This window comes from Gobius niger (genome assembly GCF_951799975.1).
Source record: "Gobius niger genome assembly, chromosome: 5".
NCBI lineage: Eukaryota > Metazoa > Chordata > Actinopteri > Gobiiformes > Gobiidae > Gobius > Gobius niger.
In genome coordinates, this window is record NC_136856.1 from 38,425,915 (window position 1) to 38,444,499 (window position 18,585).

Consider the following 18,585-nt stretch of genomic DNA (forward strand, 5'->3'; position numbering starts at 1 on the left):
CACCACGAAGATCCTGTTAAGAACCGCACCACTAAGATCCTGTTAAGAACCACACCACGAAGATCCTGTTAAGAACCGCACCACTAAGATCCTGTTAAGAACCACACCACGAAGATCCTGTTAAGAACCACACCACTAAGATCCTGTTAAGAACCACACCACGAAGATCCTGTTAAGAACCGCACCACTAAGATCCTGTTAAGAACCACACCACTAAGATCCTGTTAAGAACCGTACCGCTAGGATCCTGTTAAGAACCGTACCACTAAGATCCTGTTAAGAACCACACCACTAAGATCCTGTTAAGAACCACACCACTAAGATCCTGTTAAGAACCGCACCACTAAGATCCTATTAAGAACCACATAACTAAGATCCTGTTAAGAACCGCACCACTAAGATCCTGTTAAGAACCGCACCACTAAGATCCTGTTAAGAACCGCACCACTAAGATCCTGTTAAGAACCACACAACTAAGATCCTGTTAAGAACCGCACCACTAAGATCCTGTTAAGAACCGCACCACTAAGATCCTGTTAAGAACCGCACCACTAAGATCCTGTTAAGAACCGCACCACTAAGATCCTGTTAAGAACCGCACCACTAAGATCCTGTTAAGAACCACACCACTAAGATCCTGTTAAGAACCACACAACTAAGATCCTGTTAAGAACCGTACCGCTAGGATCCTGGTAAGAACCACACCACTAAGATCCTGTTAAGAACCACACAACTAAGATCCTGTTAAGAACCGTACCGCTAGGATCCTGGTAAGAACCGCACCACTAAGATCCTGTTAAGAACCACATAACTAAGATCCTGTTAAGAACCACATAACTAAGATCCTGTTAAGAACCGCACCACGAAGATCCTGTTAAGAACCGCACCACTAAGATCCTGTTAAGAACCGCACCACTAAGATCCTGTTAAGAACCGCACCACTAAGATCCTGTTAAGAACCACACCACTAAGATCCTGTTAAGAACCGCACCACTAAGATCCTGTTAAGAACCACACCACTAAGATCCTGTTAAGAACCACACCACTAAGATCCTGTTAAGAACCGCACCACTAAGATCCTGTTAAGAACCGCACCACTAAGATCCTGTTAAGAACCGCACCACTAAGATCCTGGTAAGAACCGCACCACTAAGATCCTGTTAAGAACCGCACCACTAAGATCCTGTTAAGAACCACACCACTAAGTTCCTGTTAAGAACCACACCACTAAGATCCTGTTAAGAACCACACCACTAAGATCCTGGTAAGAACCGCATCACTAAGATCCTGGTAAGAACCGCACCACTAAGTTCCTGTTAAGAACCGCACCACTAAGATCCTATTAAGAACCGTACCACTAAGATCCTGTTAAGAACCGCACCACTAAGATCCTGTTAAGAACCACACAACTAAGATCCTGTTAAGAACCGCACCACTAAGATCCTGTTAAGAACCGTACCGCTAGGATCCTGGTAAGAACCGCACCACTAAGATCCTGTTAAGAACCGCACCACTAAGATCCTGTTAAGAACCACATAACTAAGATCCTGTTAAGAACCACATAACTAAGATCCTGTTAAGAACCGCACCACTAAGATCCTGTTAAGAACCGTACCGCTAGGATCCTGGTAAGAACCGCACCACTAAGATCCTGTTAAGAACCACATAACTAAGATCCTGTTAAGAACCGCACCACTAAGATCCTGTTAAGAACCACACAACTAAGATCCTGTTAAGAACCACACAACTAAGATCCTGTTAAGAACCACATAACTAAGATCCTGTTAAGAACCGCACCACTAAGATCCTGTTAAGAACCGTACCGCTAGGATCCTGGTAAGAACCGCACCACTAAGATCCTGTTAAGAACCGCACCACTAAGATCCTGGTAAGAACCACACCACTAGGATCCTGGTAAGAACCGCACCACTAAGATCCTGTTAAGAACCACACAACTAAGATCCTGTTAAGAACCGCACCACTAAGATCCTGTTAAGAACCACACAACTAAGATCCTGTTAAGAACCGCACAACTAAGATCCTGTTAAGAACCGTACCGCTAGGATCCTGGTAAGAACCGCACCACTAAGATCCTGTTAAGAACCACATAACTAAGATCCTGTTAAGAACCACACCACGAAGATCCTGTTAAGAACCGCACCACTAAAATCCTGTTAAGAACCGCACCACTAAGATCCTGTTAAGAACCGCACCACTAAAATCCTGTTAAGAACCGCACCACTAAGATCCTGTTAAGAACCACATAACTAAGATCCTGTTAAGAACCACACCACTAAAATCCTGTTAAGAACCGCACCACTAAGATCCTGTTAAGAACCGCACCACTAAAATCCTGTTAAGAACCGCACAACTAAGATCCTGTTAAGAACCACACCACTAAGATCCTGTTAAGAACCACACCACTAAGATCCTGTTAAGAACCACACCACTAAGATCCTGGTAAGAACCGTACCACTAAGATCCTGGTAAGACCCACCCCACAAGGTTGGTTGTTTTTTTTTTATGCTGGAACGATCCTGTCCTTGGACCAACAGCATAAAAACTTGGTCTTAATAAGTTTACTTTATGAATTCTTGTTTTTCAATGCCAGATCAGTAATATTTAACGGAACTCAGACCTAGACATAGAATATCTCTCCTAGTGGACGGGCCCTATAATGGATCCCTGGGGGACTCCGCATTAATCCTCATCTTTCGGCTCCTCTTTCTGACCGGACCCTGTGTCCCGCAGCCTCCGGAGAAAGAGGGCGGCCTCCCTCGCCACGTGGGGAATAAGACAGAGTGCGCTCTGCTGGGGCTGGTGCTGGAGCTGAAGAGGGACTACCAGCCGATCCGCGAGGAGATCCCTGAGGAGAAGCTCTACAAGGTCTACACCTTCAACTCCTCCAGGAAGTCCATGAGCACCGTCCTGAAGAACAGCGACGGCGGCTTCCGCATGTACAGCAAGGGGGCGTCGGAGATCATTCTGAGGAAGTGAGTGTAACCAGTCTCAACTTCAGATTCATTTATGCAGCACATTTTAACCACTAAAGCGTTTTGACATAATGCTCAAACAGGACATAGCTTTGACACCAACCTTAAACATCATGTGATCACATGAATGTCCAGATATTTCCCCTGATCATGATTTGGAAGTGATGGGATTCACAAACTGGCCACATGCAGCTTATGGCTGAATGTCCATTCATCATTTGGAACAAAGATATTTAATAAAACTCTAGATCGGACGTGGCAAACGTGGCAGCCATATTGTGAATGGCCTCTGAGGCTAACCCCTATGCCACCAATGCAAAACCAGGAGCAGTATTTTCTCTGATCCAACGGCAGAATGTGAGGTTTGGTTTGTTGCTTCTAAGTCTTGTATCTCAGTCAGGATCAGATCATTTCTGTGAAACGTCGTGTTGTTTAGTCGTATTATCTTTGTTTGCATTCCCAGGGTTCAGTGGTTAGCACTCACTGCATCACTGTCCCATGTTCTATAAATATTGGTCAAGTGGTCTTAAAAAGTACAGAAAAAAGGTCATGAAAGAGTCATGAAATAACTAAAACCGATCAAAACATTTGATTAGATTGCACTGAGTTAAAGGTACAAGATGGCCGCCAAACGTTTTACTATGGAGTAACACTAGAGTTTTATTTGGAATATTGTCTGTGTCTAAAGCGACTAGATCGTGGTCACGCCATTTTGTCTTGTCTTTCCCACAATGCATTCTGAAAAGTGCTGACACAATCGGATCAATAATGACCACAATGCACTGGGAGAGTGGGCGGAGTCGGACAGAGACAGGTCTTTGAACTGAACACAGCAGAATGAGTGCAAACAGCGGTTTTATTAATGTGTCGTGTGTTTTTCATGAATAAACGACTAGAATATAAATGTTTTTTTTATGAAATGCTAGCTCTGACCTTCAGCTTGAGCTTTAAATGATCAATTGCTTCCTGTCAGGCAAAAAGGCAATAATCCATTCATGTAAAATCCATGTGAAATAAAACGGATCTTGCTGATATTTATCCATCAATATCCGGTCTTTATCACAGAAATACATTATTCCCGGAGTTTAGCAACTTATAGCAGATGTAGTCACTCATTCTGTTGGCGTTTTGGCTCACTACTTTCTCCTCGCCAAATGTGAGGAGAAAGTATAGAGGGCTCTTTGTCCCGATCACCAACAGACTCCGTGACTGTAGACTATAGTGTGAGCCAGTGGTTTCGCTCGGGATAATTTCTCTCCTTCATTTTGAAGGACAGGGTTGAAAAAAATCCGTCATGAGCAATTTTTATCCTTCATGAATTAATCTCTCATAAGCGTTTTTTTTTTTTTTTTTTAATAAATGTATATATATATATATATATATATATATATATATATAGGCTGCATATTATTTCTGTGAGATTGCAGGATAAATGGAGCTAAACTAAACCTGATCTGAACAGTCATGGTACATTTTGCAACAGAAATGTGTATAAACTGGTGCGTAAAAGTCTGAGAGGAGACGACTTTCAGAGCGTCACCTGCTCATCAATATCAAGGACCACATTACGCTCATACAAATGTAAAGTGGAGCTTATTATTAGCATTTTTTTTCCATTTTAACGGAATGTAAGAAACGGTGGGTGAACGGGACAATCAATGTTTACCAGTTCCATCACTGCACTACGCGCCGCCTGCTACGCACACGGGGAGGGAAAGAGAGAGAGGGGGGGACATAGATGAGCTCGTCCTGAGACTTACGTGAGAAGAGCGAGTTCATATGGGAAGGATATTATTAGCCTTTAACTGCGTTTGCATCGTGGTTTTATTCCCCGTGTTGTTGTTAGCGCCCGGGTCAGGAAAGTTAGCGAGCAAGGCAGTGATACAACTTGTAAGACCCGGTGTGAAACTTTAGAGAGAGAGCCCTGCACGCTCTGAAAAACAGCAGAGCTGCGGCTTGATTTTCAATCCTTCAAAATGACGGACGGCCTTTGAAATGTTCCGTCAAAGTAAAAAATATTCCGTAAATGAGAGAAGGACAGAGAAGAGGACAGAGAAGAGGACAGAGAAGAGGACAGAGAAGAGGACAGAGAAGAGGACAGAGAAGAGGACAGAGAAGAGGACAGAGAAGAGGACAGAGAAGAGGACAGGGAAGAGGACAGGGAAGAGGACAGGGAAGAGGACAGGGAAGAGGACAGGGAAGAGGACAGGGAAGAGGACAGGGAGGAGGACAGGGAGGAGGACAGGGAAGAGGACAGGGAGGAGGACAGGGAGGAGGACAGGGAGGAGGACAGGGAGGAGGACAGGGAAGAGGACAGGGAAGAGGACAGGGAAGAGGACAGGGAAGAGGACAGGGAGGAGGACAGGGAGGAGGACAGGGAAGAGGACAGGGAAGAGGACAGGGAAGAGGACAGGGAAGAGGACAGGGAAGAGGACAGGGAAGAGGACAGGGAAGAGGACAGGGAGGAGGACAGGGAGGAGGACAGGGAAGAGGACAGGGAAGAGGACAGGGAGGAGGACAGGGAGGAGGACAGGGAGGAGGACAGGGAAGAGGACAGGGAAGAGGACAGGGAGGAGGACAGGGAGGAGGACAGGGAGGAGGACAGAGAGGAGGACAGAGAGGAGGACAGAGAGGAGGACAGAGAGGAGGACAGAGAGGAGGACAGAGAAGAGGACAGAGAAGAGGACAGCTTCCTAAGACTTTTACACTGCCAGATCTGCTGCACTTTTCCCTGTTCACTTCCTCAAACAGCAGAGCGCCCTCTACTGCACGACATATTGAAGCCACATCCCGTTCAGTCTGGAGATCATCTACAGGCTGCATTTTAGAGTAATATGAACAACCTTGCCAAAAAAGTAAGCCCTGCAGTCGGAACGTACCCAATAAGACAGTCACGTGACCTCCGTTCACCTGAGCTGGACTCTGGGACAGTTTTTGTTTCCAGCCGTCACAGAGAGATTGGCCATGAACCGAGTCCCGTCACCGTAGTTACCACAACACAATCCTCAGCCTTACATCAAAGCTTGGGTGCAGTGTTGTGACGTCATGTGAACGCCCGGTCCGTCTCACTGATCTAATGATCTCTGCCTCAGATGTTCCCGGATCCTGGACACTCAGGGCCAGCCGCGGATTTTCAAACCCAAGGACCGAGACGAGATGGTCCGGAAAGTCATCGAGCCCATGGCCTGCGACGGACTCCGCACCATCTGCGTGGCCTACAGGTAAGTGACCCACAGCGCCACCTACAGGGGCTAGGATGTCACGGCAACTACCAACACAGAATGACTGATCAGCTACATATGTAAAACTGTATTTGTATCTGTCCCTATCAAATAAACCAAAAAATATATGAAGAATAAGTATGCAAAAGTATGGGCCCCCCTTTAACTTTTTTAAATTCAATTTTATGTGAAAGACCCACACGAAGAGACACGCAACCGTGAAGTGAAATGTGTGACTTTTTCTTTATAAATAAGAAATTGAAAAGTGGGATGTGCATAAGTACCGGCCCCCTTTCCTTTTAGTGCAGCCAATTGCCTTCTGAAGCTTAAACTTTCTACATTTAAACAATTTTGGCTCGTCTTGGTAAGTTATTAAGAATATGCAGGCCTGATTAAATACAAAAATCTGAAAGAAAGAAAAAACAGTCAATTTTGAACTAATGTGAAAGCGAGGCAGTTGGTGTGAATGGGTGAAGCTGAGTGTTGTCTCTTTGTGGATCAGCTCATTCTGAACATCAGACTCTCGCCCCCTCTGCTGTACATGAGCGCCTCCGTCACAGCTGCAGGTTGAAGCTCTCGTAAATGTGAGGATAATTTACACGATTCCCACTGGACGGGGAGTTTCAGTGTAGGTTTCCTCTAACACTACAAACACGTACAATAGGTGAATCCTCCAGCTGGGTGTTTGTGACCATCAGTCTCCGAGCGCCGGCCTACCCCGGAGCTCACTGCTCTTACAGGTCACCCCAGCCGCATCCAGGACGGGTCAAAGTTCTCTAAGGGGATTAACAGAGGTGGGAGACTCGAGTCACAGGACTTGCCTCGAGTCACAGGACTTGCCTCGAGTCGGACTCGAGTCGCAATTTTTGGGACTCGAGACTTACTTGACCAAAGCTCCAAAAAGACTTGACTTGGGACTTGCCGTTTGTGACTCGAGACTTAAAGGAATAGGCCACCGTTTTTCCATACTGAGATATGTTCTTACCTTAGCTTTGACGAGTTCTTTAGGACCTGTCTGATCTTCCCCCGTGCCTTCAGTCACGTAAACACAGCGCAGACGGCGTTAGCATTTAGCCTCTCCCTCTCTCCTCTATAGCTCCAAAACAGGTCAAGACAGAAGCTACCAATCTTCACTTTACTGCGCAGTAATCTTCACTTTACTGTGCGGATGCCAAACTACTCCTGGTATTATTACGCCTTACAATATAGTTCCCCCTTTTATCCGCTTAGAAAATCTTTGGTGTAATGATACTTTGTAGTGTAACACTTCACGTAACCATATTTAAATAGGGAAAACGTGGAAGAGCTTGGTAGCTTCTATCTTGACCTGGTTTGGAGCAATAGAGGAGAGGGGGAGAGGCTAAATGCTAACGCCGTCTGCGCTGTGTGTCTGGAAGACCAGACAGGTCCTAAAGAACTCGTCAAAGCTCAGGTAAGAACATATCTCAGTATGTAAAAACGGTGGCCTGTTCCTTTAACTTGGACTTGAGGCCAATGACTCTCAATGACTTGCTGTGACTTTATAGTTATTATTTATTTGAGTGAAATTGTCGAAAGATCAGGATTCATATCGTAAAAGCGGCGCATCTATGTTTACATTACGGTGATTAGCCACATGCGTGTTCAGTTTCCCGACAGAGCGTCTCATCAATACAGCGCGAAAAGACAGGAGGAAAATACGATGTGTTTCTTTGGATGCATTAAAAGTTTTCTAAAGACAGTGAAGAGGAGGAGATTTATGGACAGGAAAACGTTTGAAACAATGGGCTGGACCTACAGCGCAGACGGAGCCTCCAGAACGACGATGCGTAAGAGCTGGAAAATGACAGAAATCTCGGGGGCTTTTCGATGTTTTAAGGCGTTCACACAAAGTTTACAGCATTTAGAGGTTATTTTACCTATCTGCACACAGCCCAGTGACAGCGGGACTGAAGGCTACGCGGAATCTATTTTGAGCAGGGGCGAATCCGAGTATACAGAGTCTGGGGCATTGCAGGGGAACCACTGACAGAAAAAGCTGCCAGAGACTAACAAAAATAAAAATATTATTTGATATTTATATTTCAGACTGCAAGGAAAAGCAGCTCATGTTGAAAAGACTCTGTTTAATTTTTTTTTAAGTCGCCCCCCCGGGCCCCCTTCCTTAAAATGCTGTCCCGGTAATTTTGTACATGGACTGGAGCATTTAAAGCATATATATTTTGAATTTTGTGGTGATTAAATATTAATTAGACTTTAAATCCAAAAAGTTTGATTTTAGCCTAAATTCAAAATGACTATATCTTGAGAAAGCACTTGTTATTTTTAAGATTAAACACATTTTGAAAAGTAGACACGCTGGCGTTTGTGACTTGAGGCGAGTTGCCGGCTAAAGCAAGACTTGATTTGACTTGCCTTGACTTGACAAAAGCTATGACTTGACTTGACTTGAGCCCATGACCGATTGACTTGGACTTATTTGGGACTTGGACCTTCACGACTTGGACTTGACTCGAGACTTGCATTTAGTGACTCACTCCCACCTCTGGGGATGAATAAAGTAGAACTTAATCCCCACCTTAACCGCGCACAGTTCCTCTAATTCAGTTTTACCCACATCTAAAAGCGTCTGCACTGGAGCTTACCGCCTACAGGCCAGTGTGACACCTCATTTGAAAGCTAAGACCTCCAACGTACATCCTCATGTTGTTGCTGTGTTGCCGTCACTTTTTAGTTTATTTTTTTCTGCGCTTTTTTTGGCACGTTTTTGTTTTTACATCTCGTTTTGTTGCTTTTTCATCACTTCTGTCGCTTTTAGATTTGGGTGAAGCTTAACTGGAGGAAATGTGAATTGTCAATGAAATGTATGTGACACAAAAGGTTTGAGTCGCTTCTTTCCTTCTCTGTTGCAAATGGAAGTCTCCATCAGCCTGACGGCGCACAGACTCCTCCCCCTTCATGACCGATGGCAAAGACATCACAACAATCAGTCCAGCTTAGACGCTGTGGGTGTCCAAGGCGCTGCTGGTGTCTTACGTCTCTGTTTCTGCTCCTCAGGGACTTCCCCGCCGAGGCCGGAGAACCCGACTGGGACCAGGAGAACCAGATCCTGTCGGAGCTGACCTGCATCGCCGTGGTGGGCATCGAGGACCCGGTCCGACCCGAGGTGAGCCTTCGGTTTGTTAGCCCCGCCCCCCTCTCTGTCTCGCTCCTCACCGTCCCGTCTGTCCCGCAGGTGCCCGAGGCCATCGCCAAGTGCCAGCGCGCGGGCATCACCGTCCGCATGGTCACCGGGGACAACATCAACACGGCCCGCGCCATCGCCACCAAGTGCGGCATCCTGCTGCCCAACGAGGACTTCCTGTGTCTGGAGGGCAAGGAGTTCAACAAGCAGATCCGCAACGACGAAGGAGAGGTCAGAATCTTTCAACAACCACCAGGGAGAGGTTTAAAGGGGATGTGCACCCATCTGCTGAGTGTCCCATATTAACCAATGCCAAGAGACCTTCTTCAAAGTGTCGTTCTCTGAAAAAGTCAATGGCCTCTTTCTTCATTTTGACATCAATAACGTCTGATCTTTCCTTGTCATGATGTTACAGATCAATTATCAATTATATTTATTGATAAACTAATAGAAAACATTAAACAAGGGTTATTCGAAATCCTTGGGACAGGCTAACAACTCGCATACAAATCGATATGATCATTACAACTGGCGCTTTCCAAATATGTTCTATCAGTTATTAGACTAAAACACAAACACTCCAGCAGAGGTTATTTCATTTTATTAGGCTTCTTTAGGTACAGTATTTCTATCATAGTTTCTGACCCAGCCTTGATTAGTTGCCGCTAGCTTTAGCATACTGTTGCTAGCCGCTGCCATTTTGCGCGGCGATAAAAAAATACATTGGCGTTTACCATAATGACTACGGGCGTGGGGGAAGTCATGGCGGATTTACAGACTCCCCCTCCCCAGCGCTGACGAAGCCTGTTCCTAAAAAGGGCATAAGGGCGGGATCTTCACCGTAGACTCGGCCCTTGCGTGACGTGTAGCTCGCGCTGCTCCAATGCTAACAGTCCGACCCTCATTAAGTACGAGATTTCAAAAATTCTTCTTACGAAAACCAGCCTGGTTTCTTTAATTGTGATTAACCCAGCGTTATCTCAGGAGGAATATCTAGCCTAGTCTAGTGTTGGAAAAAATTGAAACCAGGCGTCAAAGTTGTTTTTAAAGTGCCTAAACTCCAATAGTTTTCAATGGGGGACTAGCGGCGATATGGAGGTACTACAGCAATGGCGGAGCAACGGCGGCCCCCAGTGTCGTCAAAAAGCAGGGCAGCCAGCGGCCATTGGTCAAAACTAACTCAGTGATCTGATTCTCCAGGTTCTAAGCTTCAAAATGACATTGACATGGTGATAGTTGTATGTCTTAAGCGGTGAGAGCCAAAATAGCATTGGTTCAGTATCGGCTACGATATCTATACAGACGGAATCTCTGGAATAGCCCATATATGGTCATGTTTGAAACAGTTAGGGGGAAAACAGTTTGGAGAAATATCTCAACTTTCTCTAATTATTCAAAAATGAATTCTGAATATAGTTTTTTACTAAATAAAGATACAAAGACATGGAGAGTAGCAAAGTGGCTCAACAGCCCATAGTTGAAAATAAAGTAGAATTCTAACATGAAGCATCATGCTAATGCTAACGCACTGAACAATCTGCTGTGAATAAACATCCCTATTTAGACTTGACTCTGTTTGTACGTGATAAATAAGTTTATATTTCGCCAGAAATGAGCTAAAAAGAGTGAAAAATTGTGTTTCCCAAAAGATTCTGTTTTCCCCCTGGGCGAGGCCACGCCCCCTTCTATGACGCGATGCCGTCTGTATCTATACCAGTATCAGATCGGTGCATCCCCAGTTTAAACTTTGAAATGATGACCAGGGAGAGAGGAGAGACTTTTTCAATAACGATGACAAAGTGATATGTTTAATATGTAAAAATGTGATGCAGACGTCTACATTTACATTTGTTCAGGACAATTATCTTTTTGAGCTACAGACTACAGAAGAGCAGAAAAGCTACTTTCGCCATTTTTCCCCAATTTTTTATGTAATTTTTTTTTTCCTCATTCCTTCCACCTATTTACCCATTATTCTTCCCCATTCTTCTTTTCCCATTTCCCCTTTTTCTCACCCACTTTTTATTTTTTCCTAGTTGTTTTTCCACATTGTTTTTCATTTTATCCAATTTTTTTTCCCAATTCCTTCCCCATTTTCTCTCCCATTTGTTAATTGTTTGTATATAGATGATGATTATTTTATCCAATTTTTTTTCAAAATTTGCATCTCTTTTAAGCAGCAATTTCAATACTATCCTAGATGATACATTTCCCAGCTCTAGGCCCTTGACCTCCTGATTTGTGAATGCAGGTGGAGCAGGAGCGACTGGACAAAGTGTGGCCCAAACTGAGAGTCCTGGCTCGGTCCTCGCCCACGGACAAGCACACACTGGTCAAAGGTACGCACTCCACAGATCAAGTCCAGCTGTTTACATGGTTTGAATAATTACATAAAGGTTTAGCCTTGGGACAAATACTGAAAATTGTTCATTAAAAAGGGAGGGAATTAAGTTTAGCTTTTTAACCACTCGGAGCACATTTTTTCCAGTTTGGCGTTATCCAAACCTAAACAGTTTCTTGAAAAAAGCATCAAAATAGTGACAAAAGCGAGGATAAAACAGCGACAGTGAGAATATTAGGAAACTGCTGCTGCCTTTTTTTTTAATTATCACTTCTCTACAAACGTTACATGATTTTTTTCTGAAATGCAAAGTAATCGGGTAGGCTAACAATGTTCAGTTTGATCAATGAACTGAATACACTGTGTTGAACACTCTCGTTGTAGCTCCCGTTTGTGAATGGAGCTCAAATGTCACCTCGTCGCACAAGTTCCACAGGAAATGAAAGGAAACTAGTTTTCTTCTGGTCTGCACTTGATGAAAGCGTTCCACTGATGTATAAATGATGTGGAGTCCCTCATTAGCCCAGTTCCCTGATCCACTTTATTTGACCTTCCGTCTTTTCTGCTTCTGCACTGGAACTGTTTGTAACGTTATCAAGTGTTTCAAAAATGTCCCAGTAAGTGAATTATCTCAGTCTAAACCGGGTCAAAGCCAGGTCCAAACCAGGTCAAAGCCAGGCCCAAACCAGGCCCAAAGCCAACCCAGGCCCAAACCAGGTCAAAGCCAACCCAAACCCAGGCCCAAACCAGGTCAAAGCCAGGCCCAAACCAGGTCCAAACCAGGTCCAAGCCATGTCCAAACCAGGTCAAAGCCAGGCCCAAACCAGGTCCAAACCAGGTCAAAGCCATGTCCAAACCAGGTCAAAGCCAGGCCCAAACCAGGTCCAAACCAGGTCAAAGCCATGTCCAAACCAGGTCAAAGCCAGGTCCAAACAAACCAGGTCAAAGCCAGGTCCAAACAAAGCAGGTCAAAGCCAGGTCAAAGCCAGCTCCAAACCAGGCCCAAACCAGGCCCAAACCAGGCCCAAACCAGGTCCAAACCAGGTCCAAACCAGGTCCAAACCAGGTCCAAACCAGGTCAAAGCCAGGTCCAAACCAGGTCAAAGCCAGGCCCAAACCAGGCCCAAACCAGGCCCAAACCAGGCCCAAACCAGCTCCAAACCAGGCCCAAACCAGGTCCAAACCAGGTCCAAACCAGGTCCAAACCAGGTCCAAACCAGGCCCAAACCAGGTCAAAGCCAGGTCCAAACCAGGTCAAAGCCAGGCCCAAACCAGGCCCAAACCAGGCCCAAACCAGCTCCAAACCAGGCCCAAACCAGGTCCAAACCAGGTCCAAACCAGGTCCAAACCAGGTCCAAACCAGGCCCAAACCAGGTCAAAGCCAGGTCCAAACCAGGTCAAAGCCAGGCCCAAACCAGGCCCAAACCAGGTCAAAGCCATGTCCAAACCAGGTCAAAGCCAACCCAAACCCAGGTCCAAAGCAGGTCAAAGCAGGTCAAAGCCAGGTCCAGACCAGGTCCAGCAGTAGTATGTGTGTACTCTTTGCTAATGGTAGTACTTGTGTACTTTTGCAGGTATCATCGACAGTACGGTTCTAGAAACTCGGCAGGTGGTGGCTGTGACCGGAGACGGCACCAACGACGGCCCGGCGCTGAAAAAGGCCGACGTGGGCTTCGCTATGGTAACGCTGCTCTGTGATAGGCTGTTCCCTCTCTAACGCTGCTCTGTGATTGGCCTACCCTCTCTAATGCTGCTCTGTGATTGGCTCCCAGGGCATCGCGGGCACAGATGTGGCGAAGGAGGCGTCAGACATCATCCTGACGGACGATAACTTCACGAGCATCGTCAAAGCCGTGATGTGGGGCCGAAACGTCTACGACTCCATCTCCAAGTTCCTGCAGTTCCAGCTGACGGTCAACGTGGTGGCGGTGATCGTGGCCTTCACCGGCGCCTGCATCACACAGGTAGATTTTTTGTTTGGATGAAGGGTCGTCTGCTCGTTTTCCCACAGTGCCTTGCTACAGTGACTTGTCTGCACAGCGCCACCTGCTGTTCATAGAGTGTGCATTTTAGGCATTTTAGAAATGGAACAGAAAGTGTTCAAATGAAGTGGAGTAAAAGTAAGAGTACTACTTGAGTAAAGTACAGATCCTCACAAACTAAAGTACTGTAAAGGACTGTAGTAGATTTACTTTGTTAGCTTCATGATCTGTTCTCGTCTCCAGGACTCACCGCTGAAGGCCGTGCAGATGCTCTGGGTGAACCTCATCATGGACACGTTAGCTTCGTTAGCGTTAGCCACGGAGCCACCCACCGAGTCCCTGTTGCTACGGAAACCGTACGGACGCAACAAACCGCTCATCTCCAGGACCATGATGAAGAACATCTTGGGCCACGCCGTGTACCAGCTCGTCATCATCTTCACGCTGCTATTTGCTGGTGAGCGGCGCCCTCTGCTGGCCTCACACACACAAGTTATTCCTATAGCACATATAGTCATTGTCCAATCAAACCTCATAGCAACTGTTTTACACATCTGTTGACGTATTTTTGATTGAAAACAGCATATCTAAGTGTAAATATACTTACGACCTCAGAGCGTGCCATGTGAATAAAGTTGTATGTAGCAAAATGGCTAATGCTACACCAGTTAGCTCATACGATGCTAACGTTATATGAAAGTTTCTCTGGACCAGATATAATTAAAAATATGCAAAATAATGCAAAAGTGATAATAATGCAAAATAATAATTTATTTTAATTTTTTGATTTTGCTCCTTGTAAAAAAAATTACCTTTACATTTGTGTGTAAAGTACAAATAAATATGTGAGCACAAAAAAAAAGCAAACCAATGTTGAAAGCTGTGACCAAAAGTAACTAACGTTCATATCACTGCTGCAGTGTTTTTTGATTTTTTTTTTGGTAAATCATATCGATGTTTTCAGAAAATCTGTTTTTTTTTGTTTTGTTTTTAGCTTAAAATCTTAAAAACTGCACACTGCGCAGTGACTTTTCCGTTTGTTTGTTTTTTACAGTGATTTACTATTAATAGATTTACAGTCAGCAGTTATATTGTTTTAAATGGGGGGGAAATTTCATTGTGAATCAAGTTTTTAGAAGAAAATCTCAGATTTTTTTGTTGTTGAGAAAAATGGCCACTTCTAAGCTCCAGAAGCGTTTAGTTTCTCTGAGCAGATATTTTGTTTGGGTTTGTTTAGCCGGTGCTGACGACACACGGGACGTCGCAGCTTAAATATATTATGTCTGTGCAGGAGAATAATGACTTTTATGTTCCCTCGCGGAGCCACAGCTGCACGGCGAGCTAACAATTCCGCCCATATTTGATCAGTCCCAGACTCGCGTAAGAAGAGCTGACCCGGTAGAGCCAGAGCAAGACTCGTCCACTGCTGTTACATATGAGGAGCTCCAGGGTTTTCCCGTGTCACACGAGGCGTGTTATCAGTCATTCAGACACAAGGCCAGGGGCAGCCAAGCTTTCCTGGTGCAGGACCGATTTTCTTCATTGTTAAAAGACCAATGGCCAAACCTGCCAATTTTATCCCAAAGTAAAGCACCACTTTCTACAAAATGAATGCCAGTGTTGTACATAATATATGACATAATTGGGTGTTATTTTTGGACATTTTTCAGTAATTGACAGTATTTCTGTTATTTGTGTAATCATATTTATGTAATTGCATTTCTCAAAATCATCTTGGGGGCCAGACGTTCTATGCTGGAGGGCCAGATTTGGCCCCCAGGCCGGACGTTGCCTACCCCTGTACTGGGCTATATGAGAATTTATCATTGTGAAGGACCTTTTTTGAGGCGTTTCATAAATAGGTCTGAAACACACGCCCCTATAGTGCTATTTATTCATTACAAGCTCCACAGCAACCAAGCACATTTTCTACAGTTTGACTTTACCCAAATCTGAAAGCTTCTGGAAAAAGTGTCAAAATGGCGACAAAAATTAGACAAAAATGAGTATGAAGATGCAACAAAAGAGCAACAGAAAAGTGACAAAAATGAGACACAAACAAATTAAAGTGATGCAATAAAAGTTTCTTTAAAAAAGTGATGACATCGTGAGGAAAGGGATCCGTTTCGATGAGTTTCGGAGATTTGGGTAAAGCTGAACTTGATAACTTGCACTCGGTTAAGGCAGGGGTTACTTTTCTTAGCCCATGACTAAAAAATGTCCAACATATAACCCGGATCTCACCTTCTGGATAGTCACGGTAAGTAAAGAGAAGTGATTAATATGGAAGTTAAAGTATTTTATAGTCTAAGTAAGAAAGTAACCCTCTAAAGCCCGGAGCCTGATCCTTTGTTCGCAGGAGAGCAGTTCTTCGACATCGACTCGGGCCGGAACACGCCGCTCCACGCGCCGCCGTCCGAACACTACACCATCGTCTTCAACGTCTTCGTCATGATGCAGCTGTTCAACGAGATCAACGCGCGGAAGATCCACGGCGAGCGCAACGTGTTCGAGGGCGTGTACAGGAACCCCATCTTCTGCTCCGTGGTGCTGGGGACGTTCGTGCTGCAGATCATCATCGTGCAGTTCGGGGGAAAGCCCTTCTCCTGCACCGCGCTCACCATCGACCAGTGGCTCTGGTGCGTCTTCATCGGCGTCGGCGAGCTGCTCTGGGGCCAGGTGAGGAGCACAAACGAACCAAGCTCTCCCTTTACTGCACGTGTATCATGGTCGAGGCCTGCGGGCCACATGAGGCTCGCGAGATGGTTTAATGTGGCCCTTTGAGGCGCGTGAATTCCCGAGTATGTCAAAAGTCTCTCACCCATTCCTATGGATTTTTTGCTCACTCCAGCCACTAGGGGGCAGTTTGAATTTTAAAAAAAGAAAGAAATCCACATGTGTCCAGCAGAGGGCACTGACATAATAAGAGATCAGGATATAAACAGCATATTATAGCCATGTGGTAAATGGAATTTGAGTTTTTACAGATTTTTTCACTGATGATTAGTTTATTGAAAAACTAAACAAAATATCCAAAATCCCCTCTGAAAAAATCTTAGTTACTAATATGTCAATAAAATAAAACCAAAACTTTTAATCTGGCTCAATTCATTATTTTAATTTCGTTGCCCAAAATATAGGCAATTTTGGCCATTTTAATGCTCAAAATGCCTTATTTTTATGTGAAAACATAAAATGACAGAAAAAGTGCAATACATTTTTTTCTCATATTTATATCTGTATTGTTCAGCAAAAGTTTCAAATTGATATCTCGACATTTATTTTTTTTCCCTATTCACCAGCAGTGAAAACAACGTGAAGACATTCTCAATAGTCGATGGTCTTTTATTAAGCCCCTGTTTTCAGTCACAGCTCAGTGAAGAAAGTGAAATGAGGGAGACTGTTGTGTTCTATAAAACGAGCAATCTCCATTTCTAGAAGGAAAAAAAGGGATTTTGATCAAAACTAGCTAAACTAATTTCTCAGGAATCGAGGAAGAATTAAACTGTTTTCACCTACTGAGAGCTTAGAGTCTCACTGTTCAAACGAGCCATTGGATGTGTCCATAGCTATAACTTAGAACATGCTGTGGTGCTACAAATATCATGAAGAATGGTCTGGATTGTTGGCACTCTACAGCTAAATCTTTCATTAAATATCAAAGGTTTTGAAGTTGAAGGCATTCAACTATTTCACGCTTTTCATCAGTGGAGAGATCCTTTTTCTTTCCGATTTTGCTTGATAATGATGGTCTGCTTAATAAAGTGGAACACCCTTTTTCAGTTGTTTTTCCCTTAACTGGGCTTAACCTGAAAACTAATCATCCCAGGTCTCTGAGATTAATGTCAGTGATTCAAAGAGCCCCGAGACACGATACCATCCATGAGTTTCATTGAATTTTCTATTTATTTGTTTACCTTTATGGCACTGAAATTAGTTTATTTGTTCATTTGAGCAGTTAAAATTCTGCTCAAAAGGAGTGGGCCGAAGCAAAAGCTTATAAACGCCCACCCCGAAATACATTTTGCATAATAATTCTTTACATAGTGTATGTCACAAAATAAAAACACACATTTAAACCTGGCTCTGTCCATTATTCAGATTTCGTCGCTGAAAATATGAGCAATTCTAGATATTTTTACACAACTAATATGTTGTAATATGTAATATACGGTATTTAAATGAAAACATAAAATAACAAAGCACTTTAATTTAATGTTTTCCTCATTTATGTCAGTGATCAAGCGTAGAAATGTATCTCTAAATGAGACGTTTCCCTGTTTACCTGCAGCGTAAGGTCTTCATTTTAACGCGCTTCCTTCCGCGGCGCTCCCCGTCCTGCCTCGGTGGTGGCGTGTGAGGGATTCTCTCTGGGAGCTCCGTGCTGCGTTCACTGTCCCGCGGCACTCATAGATTCAAAGACGAGCTGCTTTCATGTGCAGCTCGAGGCGCCTCAGTTACGGACTCTGATTCACTGCTAAAGGAACATGTCTCTGCTTTGTCCATGTGGGAGAAGAAACATGAGGCACACATGTCCTTAGCTGCACATGATGGTTTACAATCGTTAACGTGGACACTTCACTTTATCTTATGTCAGGGAACTGCTTTCTACATTTCTGCACATGCTTTCATCCAAACGTCACATTTTAGATGCATTTTCTTTTTGTTTTGAACATGTTGAACACATTCTCCAAACATTTAGGTGCATATGGTCAATTATTTGTTGTTATTATGTTGAATTATCATCCTGGCTGCAGTTGAAGATAAACGTTTTTCCAGAGCCGTGGGAAGATATTTTAGTTAGGGGGTGCTGAGGGACAAAATTTACCCCGAAAACGCTTTTTCTGTGCATATTTCCTATTTATTAATATTGCCTGCAGTTACC

At 44.3% G+C, this 18,585-nt stretch overlaps 1 protein-coding gene across 4 annotated transcripts in view; it reads left to right on the forward strand.

Annotated features, from left to right (window-relative positions):
• Positions 1 to 18,585, forward strand: part of LOC306962727 (plasma membrane calcium-transporting ATPase 1-like) — a 120,501-nt gene that overhangs the window by 89,857 nt on the left and 12,059 nt on the right. For all 4 annotated transcript variants that reach the window (XM_079555978.1, XM_079555979.1, XM_079555976.1 and 1 more), the window contains 9 exons: positions 2,752 to 2,993; positions 6,086 to 6,214; positions 9,251 to 9,359; positions 9,429 to 9,608; positions 11,629 to 11,716; positions 13,293 to 13,399; positions 13,491 to 13,682; positions 13,944 to 14,157; positions 16,060 to 16,379. In XM_079555978.1, coding sequence (XP_079412104.1) covers positions 2,752 to 2,993; positions 6,086 to 6,214; positions 9,251 to 9,359; positions 9,429 to 9,608; positions 11,629 to 11,716; positions 13,293 to 13,399; positions 13,491 to 13,682; positions 13,944 to 14,157; positions 16,060 to 16,379 — 1,581 coding nt within the window. The remainder of the gene's footprint in view (positions 1 to 2,751; positions 2,994 to 6,085; positions 6,215 to 9,250; positions 9,360 to 9,428; positions 9,609 to 11,628; positions 11,717 to 13,292; positions 13,400 to 13,490; positions 13,683 to 13,943; positions 14,158 to 16,059; positions 16,380 to 18,585) is intronic.